We start from the raw sequence: 12,806 nt of genomic DNA on the forward strand, positions 1-12,806 counted from the left end.
TCATCTACTAATCCCTTTGAGTGGGCTTGTGGGAATGTCTTAAGGCCTATATTAAACCTGAACGTTGATTCCATCGACGTCCAAAGCAAACGTATTCTACGTCGGGCTGCGAACACCGGTTGACGACGTTAGAAAGCCCAGCACTGAGATTAACGTCGGGCCGTCGCCAACCAAAAGGGGACGTCAGGCCAGCGCATGCCGGCGTTCGCACTTACATGACGCGTCGCAGTCAATGGGGCCGGCTCATAACCCCGCGCGCAGCCAGTGGTGACGTCAATGGGGAACACGGGTATGGCGTTGCCCATACCCGTGTTCGCGTATACTTCATAAGCCGCTGCCGCCGCCGTCGCCGTCTCAGGTTCCAGCTCGTCGATTAGCTGCGAATTTGTCCCGGATTAACAACAACTTACCCGCTTGCAACGTCTACGTCAGCCAATATTGTTAAAGGGGCTTTAAAGCGGCATTTTCCACGGTGTCTTTCATTTCTAAGAACGCACACAGAACCGGTTGCCTTTATGCGTGCGTTTGTTAAGAGTGGAGGGAGGGGGTTCCACCGTTGCGCTGGCGGGAGATTTAAACGTGAACGTCAAACGGCCCAATGCGACCCGTCGGGTATCTTTAGTGGTCGAGCGGATGGGGTTGGTGAGTTACAAAGACAGTAAAGATTCCTACCACACGGGAAGGAAACGGACAGCCACATGTTTGTCCTCTAGAGTAAAGCTTGAATCCTTCGCAGTTTCATTCTGCTAAATGACTGGGAAGTAAGCTCAATCGCAAATTGCAAACAAACCTGTTTTGTTTCGTGCACTGCGTGGTCTGCGTCCTGCTTCACAGGTGATCCTTCTTTACGGAGTGGAAGTGCACTAATGCTTTTTTTTTGTAATAATAAATTCTGCATTAATTTCGCGTGTGCGTCGTTCCTAATACCTGCTCAATAAATTCACACGTCAAAAAAAAAAAAAAAAAAAAGGGTGAGCACCCTCATTTTTGTCGCAATGGATGGCTATATTGTTTCCTGCTCCGGTTTTAAACAAGATAGTATTTCATAGGCGACTTAAACGAGAAAATCTTGGTCTGTATTTCTGCATTCCTGTCATTCTCTCGATTTAGCCCGCCGGACAACAAAAATTTAAAAATTGATGAACGCAATGTCTATCTAATCAAAACATTTCCGAAAACTAAATCCGGTATCCTACTCCATACTTGTCAACATTGTTCGGGAAGAATAAAATATTAGGCATGATTGAGGCGAAACATGAGTACCTAACTGATACTGGCGGTGCTCTTCTAACTAAAATATTCATGTGCGGAATTTTTTTGCGATAGTAAACAAAAAGAACGGTTCGGAAACAATGTTTTAAACACAGCATACAAAATAGGCTCGCGCCCGAGCCTCCTGCTCGTGGCTAGAGAGCGAAGCGCCAGCGGTGACAAAAAGTCCCAAAAGATAACGCGCCAGCAATGCGAACGCGGGAGAATTGAACTGAATTCAGCAAACATCCATTCTGTTTGTTATAAAAGAACCGAGACAGGAGGATAAGCGAGTGAGGGGTGGGGGGGGGGGGGGGGAGAGGAGAGGCAATTACATTGCAAAGGCGGGAGCGGACTATTGTCTTTAGACAACATGGATTTACAGAGAATGGGGCAAATACGCGGCCAACTTTTGAGTGTGTTTGCATGCTCCTTTGGATGGTTATTTACGCAGGCCCCGTTTGCCTTAAGCACGATTTCCAAACTTGATCTCGCTCACCACATTTCTCGTTCCCTTAGTGAACGACTAAGCGAGCTTCTTTCCACACGCGCCACCAACACTCTGCCTTTGGTTCCCTAGACGACACGTTTCCGCTAAGCCTGTTTGCCGTGGAAATATTCGCGCGCACGCCCCCGCGCCCTCCAGCCTTTTTCATCTTCTGAGAGTCTCGGCGCGCATACGCTACCCCTGCCTTTGCGACTCTTGTGTTTTCTTTCCCCCTCCTTTGCCCCTGGTTTTAGCCTTTGACCTTCCCTCTCATAGTCTCGCTTCATATTTGTGTGCGTTTATTCTCCTTCTCCTTGTCCACACTTCAACTGCTGGTTATTTTATTTCGCGGCTACGAAGGCGGTCAGGCTTTTCCGTTCTAAACAATAAACTACATGCCGTAGACAAGTCGCTGCGAGCGCCTGATTTGATTGGCGGTAGCACTTCGCCTTGTTTCGCGCGTCCATCCTTGCTGCAGACGATTTTTTTTCCGCGAAAGCAGACGAAGAAGGATTACCTCTTTTCTGCCGGTGTCTTTTCCTGCCCAGACAACGACGCCGAAACGTGTACCTTCTGTGCGGTGAGACTAATCCTGGCGGCACTTTTTGCGAATTTGTTTGTTTTTATACCGGAGCCTCCTATATTGCAGCAGGGACTCCCAGTAGCTCTTGTTCCCGACACCTGAGGAGCCTCGGCAGCCAGGCGTGCGTCGTAATTCCAGCCTCCCGGGTTAACCGCCCTGGTCCGCGTTTACTGCAGGCACCCTGCGTGCGTCCCCTTCCATTTCTTTAGCAGACGACTTTATTTTCGTCGTCTGCTCTTCTGCGTCAGGAGACGGGCAATTCCAGCCGCACGCTCCAAGTTTGTCGTCTCGCGCTGGCTCTTTTCGCTTCGCTTCTAGTGCGGCCGTGCAGACGCGCGCACCTCCTGGCTCCTGCTGCAGTTTTTTTAATGAACTGCGCTAATTACGCTCGCAAATAGCGCCGTCGAAGCAGGAGCTGCTACCCTACTCGCCGCTGCGTTCGGGCTTTTTCTGCGCGCTTGCGATACAGTACGTCTTTCCCGCCGAACATCGTGTTGCTCCTATCGGCGATGATAAATATGACCAAGTGCAAGCCTAGCGTGAATTACGGAGTGTTGTGTGGTTCTGCCGTCGAGAGAAAGACGTGCCATGCTTAATCGTGAAATCCATTTGTCTGCTGGTGATCTGAGTGCGGGGCGGCGAAAAATGCGTTTTGATTTTGCGTATAAAGAGATGGCCCCGCACTGCTTCTATCGTCCTCCGCTCTGATTTCCGGTAAGATATTTTTATCGGCGATGTCGGCGCTCGGTAAATGTGCTCGATGACATATAAAAAAGCAGAGCACGCTCTTGATGAGACGAAGGAGCATACAAACAACAAGTAACGTGCCCAGGCAGGTGTCCTAGGGAAGTGGCTTATGTGCCTTATTTTTCAAAGCGAATGCATTAAATGGCCCGTTAAACATGAATGAGGCGTCGGCGTGGACAAAAATTCGCCCTTAAAATGACCGACAGCCAAGCATAATAAGAGTAAATAAAAAAACCTCGGGTGAGCTTAGGTCTGAGATTCGAACCCTGGTCCTACGGAATGCAAGTTCATCACGCAGCCCCGCCAAACGGCGGGTCTTTGACTCTGGGTTACAAGAGGTGGACCTAGTGAATGGGTTGTGACATCCTACTTCGAAACGTGTATTAGAGACATGCATGCGGTATTAAACGAGTAATTCGATCATTCCGATTACAGAAGCAGCAAAGCACGTTTACGCTAATAGCGTACATGTAAGTCTAGCAAGGGCTAATAAGAAAACGACACAACGGGAAAAAATCTTGCTGAAAAGATGTTTGTCCCTTTCCCAGTCTAGGCATTGTTGGCGAGCTTGAGTTACTTCACTCGAATTGTATTTCGGCTATCAGGCGGTTTTCTTTAGTTGACGCAATAAACGTATTCAATAGACACTTTTTATTGAAAATTACTACAGAAGCAACGCAGAAACTAGAAGACTTGTCTACTGTTACGAGCAAATTACGCAGCGCTGTTCTATCCTGGCGATAACTATAGTTTTCGCTGTGCTTTCTGGCACGACAGAAAGAGTGAAGCTTTTACCGGCAGTGTTGCAAGGTCCATTTTTTAACGCCCTCTTTTATGTGGCACGATTATGCGAGCATTTATAGCAGGTTAACTCTAAATCACAATACTTAAGCTTCGTAGCTTTTCTTTAACTTAGAAATGCTGTCTTCTGGTCAGTTGCAACAGTAAAGTGGGATAAACTTGTACGTATACACATATATATCATCGTAAGCCAAGTCGGAAAATCTCGGGCGCTGGCCCCACATAGGCAAAGAGACGTCACGCATGCAACATCGATACCCGCCTACACAATGGCTTCCATCAGCCAAAGTTTCAAAATATCATCGCCGCGTGTCCATATTCGTATTGTCGCTTTGCGCACAGAAGGAAACGTAAAATATAAGGAAAAAGAGCCGGAAAAAGAAGTACGACGACGAATGCAGCGCCTTAATGTCAACGGGCTCCCCAACCACGATCTTTCTTTTCTTGAGGCAACGGGGGCAAAAAGATGAAAATAAGCAAATCGCGTATTATGAAAAAAGAAAAAAAAACGGCGATAATAGAAGCAAGGGAAAGCCGCGGTCGATACACTTTGCGCCCCAGCGCAAACGCGTCTCGCAATAACAGCCGGCGTCGTGTCAAGACTCCGCTGTAACACTTTCGCCATATCGTTTTTTTTTTTCGTCTTTTTGGGGCCCATTTTATTCCCGGTCAAACCACTTCCCAGTTCCTCCTGCAGGCTTGCCCTAGAAAGGGCGTCTGTCGTTTTGCACGGAGACACAAAGTGTCACTGTAGCAGCTTCTCTGCGGGCCCTCCCCAAACAACGCCATCAGCGTTGTGCGCAGCAAGAGCAGACGGCGCAGCTTCCATTGTGCCCGCTTTGCGCCCCACTTTGCGTTGCATGGTGCGAGTGTGTCTGAGATCGCTAGCACACGGACCGAGAATTTCGTAAACGGGGAGGTAACCTTCCGAAGCTCTCCTCCCGTTTCGTTGTTTCCTCCCATCAGAAAACAAAAGGGACGATTCGCGTGGCGAATAGCTTTGTCGTTTCACCTTGACTTGGCGTGAAACGGACCCCTTTTTTCGTTTAGCATACGGGACGCTTTAGCGGCTTGAATGATTGTTTCTAACTTTAAGTGATAGTTTACCAACTCCGTCCGACTGTCTGTCGACCACCAGGCATCATTTTCCTCGAATGCGGCAGCGTCAAAATTGTGGCTTCCTGGTCTGACAGTTGATGTACCTGAGTCTTTCACACGAAAAATAATGGGTTTTCTTTTTTAACACGAAAATGTTTTAATCCCGGATACACCAAGATTTCGGTGACGTCATATCCGTCACGGAAGTGACGCCATTGCAACGAAGCAACCGGCCTGTAAAGGGTGCACCCCTGCATACAGGGTCGTCCTGTGGGGAAGCAACCTTCAGCACTAAAAACTACGTTCTACTTAGGGTTGTTCGTTTTTAGGGTTTTATATTTCAGCACGAAAGTGTTTTATGTCGAATACACCAAGATTTCACTGACGTCATATCCGTCACGGAAATGACGCCAGTACACCTTTGCCGAAGCGATCCGCCAGCAGGACGTCGCTCGCCAACCACACCCACAAGACAGCCGCCGACTCGCAAATCATGTCCAGCTGCAGATTTCGCTGCACATTTCACTTTCGTGTTTTACCGATTCCCATGACAGAGGAACCAACCACAGTTTTTTTGTTTGTTTGTTTTTGCTTTTCCCGTTTTGCGAAACTGTGATGGAAGTGGTGGGTGCGAGGACGAGTGTCGCTCTCCATCGAACATAGTTCCTGTATCTGCAAATCTCTAAGGTGTAACATTCATTGGGTTAAAATTATTTGGCTGTCTGTCCTAATTTAATTTGGTGCGGTAGCCGGTACTTAACAAAAACATAATTTGTAGCCGTATTTTTAGCGTTCAAGGTAGTGCTAGGACAATGGCCGTGTCATCTGCAGCAGTAATCGCTCGCACAATAATTTCCATGGCACCAACTGATCCTTAGAATCAGAGTTTGCCATTTCTGAATCAGAAGGTCAAGGACACGTGGTGTGCTTTCTGCTCAACAGTTCACGTTCTTGAAGCTTTGTCCTGGATCAAGTACAACTGCAAACCTACGGAATCATTGTGTGGTTTATAGCAGGCTAAAATAAATCAGGGGAACCTTTCGAGATATAAACACCTGACAAGCGCATTGTCGTGATTTGAGAATACAGGACGATATGGGACAAAAATGGTTTCCCCCCCTCTGGTTCAGATAGAGTTTCAGTTCACGTTTAAGGAATGAAACTTGGCGGCCGCTCGCTCTTCGCAGTGGAACATCCATCTGGTTGTGATAAAGAGACAACAATGTCACACCGAAATCGAAAGGAAGCCCTCAAAGTGCTGTTTTTTGTGTCGCGCTGGTCCGTCTGGGCCATTTGTCTCAAGGTGAGGGTGTCGGCAGGCGTTGATAGCGGATGCTGCGACAAGGAAAAGGCGGAGGACCTATTTGTCGGCGCGACAGGGAAACGGGCGGGGCCGAACGGCGAACGTTTCCGTCCGAGAAACACCTCCTGCTCCGCCGGTGAAACAACAGCGGCAACAAGAACACAACGCAAAGCAAAGACGGAGGACGAGAAACCGACGGCCGGTCAAAATGTGTATCCACGCCTGCCGCGCGCCTCTCTCTGCTTCACGCTCCTAGAGGGAACAGATGTCCCGTTCTCCTACGTGCGGCTGCAACGAGCGGGAAAATGAAATCGCCGTTGACTGTAAGCTTATGATTTCCGACACATCGCATTCCACGTTCCAGTGATTGAGATCATTGCCCATTAATGCTTTTCATGCAGCATGCCCTAACGTAGTAATGACTTGTGGACGCGAGACGGTCGCTCGAGGAATTTTTCAGAACTGAGGAGCCAACTCAGAGGTCACAAGCTGATTGATTGCGGGATTTAACGCGCCGACGCAACGCACGCGATGAGGCGCGCCGTAGTGGAGGTCTACGGATTAATTTGACCACCTAGGGATCTTTAACGTGCGCCGAAATCTCGTACACATGTGTTTTTGCTTTTCGCCTCCGTCAGAAAAGGGCCGCCGCGGCCGGGATAGAACCCGCGTCCTCGTGCTCAGCAGCACAACGCCTTAGCCACTGAGCCAACGCGGCGGGTAGGGGTTACAAACTGTTCACAGCGTTGGAGGCTATTACTTTTTAAGCTGCTCGTGCTACCTTTTGTATAAATCTTAGTCTAGGATATCTACTGCACGCAAAAGGCTACCTGATTAAGCTACCTCATGCATCGGCTCCCGTCACGTTTTGAAGTTTGATTCTGTAATGACGCCTTTTAACTCGCAATATTCCTTATATACGTTAAAAGCGTCTCAATTTTGCTTACAACTGACATGAAAAATTGCCAGGTGAGCTATCTGTTACAGAAGTTCGCAAACATCCAGCAAATTAGGCTTGAACTAAGCGCAACTATACGCTGAGAAACACTAATTTGATCCCCTCGGGATCGCTTTTATTGTGACATTTCATTTCGTTTGCCTTACTTTCAATATTAAGCCTACAGCTAAACTAATTAAACGTTCTTTAAGTGTATTTTTATGTGTGCTTGGTGTTGAATAAATTTCTAACCTTGAATTAAAAAAAAGAAAAAGCCTAGGCAGTCAGGACGGCAAGAATATTTAAGCGCAAGCTGTTACCGCTAAGCAGCCTGTCTTTTTTCTTTGTTGCAAGTGCGGATGCGCATACAAGTTAGAAAATTTTTTAGATGCCACAAGAATCGTTCCGTATTTTTTACTGAAACAATCATTCGAACGCTTTCTTCTGGTACTGACAACGACGGCGATCATATTACTTCTGTTACTTTGGCAGGAATTTTGGCAGGAACTTTGCGCGAGGCATCGCATTTCATTGTCCTAACGCACGAAACGCTAACAAACAGGACGTCGGTAAGAGAAATTGATCTTGGTAGAGTCCTGGCGAAACAGCCGCATCAATAAATCGCGAAGTTTTTATGATTGAGTTTTTATGGGCCCATATTATGAAGCTGTGCGACAAGCCCGCCTGGTCTCACTCGTGGCATGCATGGCCCTCGATGTCAATCGCAATTTCTTCCATCTTCTCTTTAGCTCTAGAGGGCACACAACTGAGGACATCAGGCCGAGATCGGGCAGGATAGATCAGGGAGCTTTCGACCACGTTTTATCCCCGCATGCAGTCGGTTACTCCCACACTTCCACCGCACGGGCAAATTTTCTCTTGTTACAGTTGGCTGGTGCACGAAATGCAATGCGGGTCGTCCATTCTGCCTTGACAACGTGGATCAGATGACTTGTCTACGAGGAGGCATTGACGAAGCGAGCGTAGCTATCCGACCAACGCGCGGCCAGCATCAGCCTTCGTGCTGGATTATCGCTAATTTTCGAGGCTGGAAGGAAGTAGTGGTTAACTGGGAATTTCGCTTCTAAGCTCGTCATGAAAAACGCTTGTATTTGATTTCCCTTTAGTGTCAAAAGGGGCTTCTGCTGAGAGGATGAGTTCAGGATGAGAAAGAATGGGCAAAGATGAAACTGGCGTTTGGTTACAAGCGCAAGGTTGTGTTGCGTTACGGAAGGGAGAATGTTTCTCACAAGGAATACGACCAGGTGCTACATTAGCCACCTGGTCTTCTTGCAATCCAGATAGCTGGCCGCGAGTGCAAATGAAACTCAGAGTGGATTAAATTCAGAAAACTTGTGTTACCATCCGGATCTAATTGCTGTTTTCTACATCACTTATGTGTTCATTGAGAACTCGGGACCACGCGAGTCTCTTTTTTGATCCACAAGCTCAAATTCGTTTCGTCTAAACGTCGAAATTTGTCGACGATAAAAGCTTTCGTGCAGTGTTTGCTATAATCGCTGAAAGCAGCCTGCCTGATTGCCTCGCCGAAAGCAGTCGCCAAGTGTTTGCCAGACCTTTCCGCCGCAGAAGCTAAGTCCAAACGAAGTGGCATTCATAAGAAGTAAATGTACTAAGACGTCATAGCTGCTTTTCCCCCCTTCTCTTATCTAACTTCAGCACGGTTGTACGGTTGTTTCAAAATCGTTAAGCTTTCGCCATAACTTCGCTTTTAGATTTATTAATTTTTTAACATTTTGCTTTCAGCAATGCGGATTTTAAGTTTTACTGCCTTTTCGAATGTTTCGTTCCATCGACTGGCGCAGTAATGAATGGAGTGCTCAAAAGAAGTGCCTTGTCGCAAAGTGGATTTTTGTTAGTTTTCCGTCGGGAAAGGTGTGAAAGGAACAAATTGGTTTCCCTGCAGACCCTTATGAAGCGTGTAGAAGAAGCAACGCGAGTGTAAATAAACCCGCGTTTGCTTCCGTCGGCGTTTCACCGTTCTTAAAATCAAATAGATTAAAAAGAAATGAATGTTTTCGCATTACTGGCGTTTCGTAGTTTTTATTTTATTTTCCGCTCGCTCAAGTTTCCAAATGTTGTTAAATTATTTCACGTAAGCTCAATAAAAGAAGCAGAAAAATGCCCATTACTCTATCCTTCAAGTGAAAGTCGGTGGTGCACATTATTGATTAGGTAGCGTGGCGTGAATGTCTTGCGGCGTCAGCGTATTTTCTTTCGCATTAAGGGACAAACGCTTATACTAGTTATTACAAAATTCAAAAAAATTGGCCGCGTATCTGCTCCTTTTGTTTCAAATGGCAAATGCCGTCAAAAGACGACAGTCTTTATCGGCGTTTGCAAAATAAATGCTTCCCTTCGCTTTCCCGCTCACCTCTGATGTTGTTCCTCTTGCGTCGCGCTCCTCCCAAGGTAAAGACGCCAAAGGTTCGCTTAATCATTTTAAACTTCCCGCGTTCCTCTGCTACAAACCGGTGTCTCGATGTGAACGCTGCCGTACGGCGAAGACGCGCGTTAATTGAGGCGCCCTACTTCAACGTTTATAGAACCGCGTTTCCCTACTCCACGTGCGTTGCAAGCAGAACGTGGAACCAATCTAGTGGAACCTTGCGTAACTGTTGCCGTTTGATTTCTTAAAATGGCGCCAGAAACTTTTAAGTGCGAATGCACTTTATAAGCGACCCCAAACCATCCACCGCCGGCGGCGGCGGCGGCGGCGGCGTCGGCGTCCGCAGTGCTCCTCTATATTTAAAAAAGAAACAGCATCCGGCGCCAGGTTTCGATCCGAGGACTTTGCGGCCGCAGCGCGACGCTCTACCGACCAAGCCAAGGAGGCGACGCTGATATCAGTGTTAGTGGCGCGCCTTATATCTTTAACGCATTCAAACTACGTCGTCAGCGGCGTGCGTTGGCGACTCAGCGGCGTTATAGCGGCTTGATAACTGCGTGGTGTACACGTGATACTACAAACCCGATGGAAGAGATGGAAGAGAAGGCGGCGAGGCGGTGGGCTGCGGGGGCCGAGCGCAAGCGCCGCAAGCGGGCCGACAACCGTGCATTCGCACTTTCACATTCTCCCCCTCGGGGAAATGCGGGGGAATTTTTTTCTGCAGTTTTTTCTTTTTCTGCAGTTGATGAAGTATTGCATTTCGCAAAAGTCAAGAATGTTTGATTTTTTATAAAGGAACACTGCAAATATCACTTCTTTATTGATTTGTTGTCTCATATTTGCGTAATGTCTTGTTCTTCTTCAACAATGTTGACAAGTATGAACATTACACCGGACATAGATGGGTAGATTCAGCTGTGACTATATAAGACTATTGCGTAGGCATTGTTTTGCTTTGGCCGGGTGGCTGAATCGAGTCACAGACAGACAGACGGACAGACATACAGACATACAGACAGACCAAAATTTCTGGGTTTAAGTAGCCCAAGAAAGACTATCGTCTTTAATAAATTACAATATTTCGGGAGAATATTTCTATCATGGCATAGAAGCTCGATCAATACTGCTCCATATTTATTTATACTTCTAAGGGAAAGAAAAACGCTAGAATGTATATTCGGTATATACGGAACGATAAAAAAGCTCCACTAAATAATTTTACGTTTTTTCCCGAACAACAACTAACGACTGAATCTGGATTTGGCGCCAAATTACGGTTTTCACTGATCCCGTATTATATGTTAGGCCTATTGATTAGATAGTTTTAGCATCACGGCTAGCGTACGCTAACGCTATGGCGGCGGGTGCCGTGAACCGACTGGGCAGGTACGCATTCGTTCCACGGAGACGGTCGCTCATGCCTCGCCGAGCCTGCGCATTCATTCCGCTGAGTGGCGACCTCATCGCCCTCCCTGCGCGCATGCGCAGTCGGGTACCGGTAACCCGTCGCCGCAGCGTTAGCGTACGCTAGAACCTGCGGGTACCGGGACCCGGCAGCACATGTCCACGCGTTCGTTCGCTAAAACACTGTAGTGATATGTTACGTGTCGGCAGGACAGAGGACAGAAACTATGATAGATGAAGCGATGATTTATTCTGCGGCCATAACCGCACACCCGGACTGCGCCCCGTTCGGTTCGTTATCTCCTTCGAAGTCGGGTTAGCATAGCACAGTGGGCCACCGCCGACTGCCTTCTCGTAGCAAAAAAAAAAAAAAAAAAGCACGCATCTCCACGAAGTCAATCATGACGAGTGGGTGAAGCACTGTGGATCGTTCTTACCGTCAATCACCCGTGGAATTGCCCACTCGCGCATGTAAATGAGTGACAACGCGTGTGTACAGTATATGCAATTCCAATCCAATCCAATCCAATTTAATCCAATGCAATGCAATCCAATCCAATCGAATTCGATCCAAATCCAATCCAATCTAATCCAATCCAATCCAATGCTCCTTGCGCATGCGCAACACTGTTACACGGAAGCCAAGGGACAAGCCACGGACAAAGCGAGGTACTAAGGTGCTTCGCCCCTAAAAGAATCGTAGCCCTCCCGCCCAGTACAAAGAGAAGGCCAGCGAAGCGGGCGCTCTGGTGGCACTTGCTATGTGGGGCTGTAACCATAAAGCCTTCGTAAATCCGGCGTACAAAGACCAAGCTAACACCGGTAATTTAATGTCGACTTCACCTCCTAACAAAAATGTATTGCCGGGAAGACACTTCAGGGGCAATACAAGCCGTTTTATATCAAAATATGGATGCCCTACGAAGTTTCTTTACTTTGTTATGAATTTTTTGTATACGCTGAAAAATGTTGTTCAACGCTCGGTCTGTCGGCCGAGACGATCTTATCGATCCTTTGCTGTAAAATTCCTCGCGCACTTGAGTCTGCTTGCAAGATTCGCAGACCAAAGTCAGCGATTCTTTGAAGGCTTCTCCACTGCTACATCGTGTTTGCGTGTCTTTCTTAGCTTTTGTATACACTTGGTGCCATCTAGTTGTTCGCTTAGAACACTCCGCTATTCTTTTGAAAAACTGCTTTAAAAAGCCCTCAGTTCGGCATACACGACCTTAGAGTTTGAGTCCGTGGCTTTTACACTAATTCGAATCTCAGCAGTTTTAACAAATGTTTTTCAAGGCCTGTGATTTTTTTTTGTAAAATTTCTCTTGGATCAGTGCTGCGGATCGTTTCGTAAAGTATTGTGCTTTGACATACTTTAGGACTTCGACATCATAGCTAGCTCAAATGAACGCGAAAGGATCATGCTGTAATTCTGTCTGTGTTGCACTTCTTTGTGTTCACGTTCCTTTGAGCTTCGGTCTTGCGATGTCGAAGTTCTGTTACCCCAACTATCAACAACGTCTGCGTTTAATGACATCTTCTAGGTTATTTTAGGTGCGGGCGCAGTATATCCCCACGTTTAACGTTCTAAATCACGCCGGGAGTGTCGGGCTTGCAACTCTGAAGACATGCAATGTCGCGTAGCTCTGCATTCTTTGTTAATCGGTCGAGTAGTGGCTTTTGAGAGCTGATGAGTACACTGAGAACGTCAAAATATCCAAGTAGTGCGACCAATGACTAGCTTTACGGCCACTGGGTTTTACCGGGTGATCCCCTCAACAATAACCA

At 47.2% G+C, this 12,806-nt stretch overlaps 1 protein-coding gene across 5 annotated transcripts in view; it reads left to right on the forward strand.

The window, feature by feature from the left end:
• Positions 1 to 12,806, forward strand: part of LOC144169901 (high affinity cAMP-specific and IBMX-insensitive 3',5'-cyclic phosphodiesterase 8B-like) — a 369,064-nt gene that overhangs the window by 309,679 nt on the left and 46,579 nt on the right. The window contains exon 1 of one of the 5 annotated variants that reach the window (XM_077699330.1): positions 6,429 to 6,593. The exons of the other annotated variants lie outside the window; for them this stretch is intronic. Coding sequence (XP_077555456.1) covers positions 6,576 to 6,593 — 18 coding nt within the window. The 5' untranslated portion in view covers positions 6,429 to 6,575. Of the gene's footprint in view, positions 1 to 6,428; positions 6,594 to 12,806 lie in introns of those variants that run through there. 5 annotated transcript variants of the gene reach the window in all.

The sequence above is a fragment of the Haemaphysalis longicornis genome, unplaced genomic scaffold (genome assembly GCF_048455015.1).
Source record: "Haemaphysalis longicornis isolate Haplotype H1 unplaced genomic scaffold, Haemaphysalis longicornis Haplotype H1 scaffold_2, whole genome shotgun sequence".
Lineage (NCBI taxonomy): Eukaryota > Metazoa > Arthropoda > Arachnida > Ixodida > Ixodidae > Haemaphysalis > Haemaphysalis longicornis.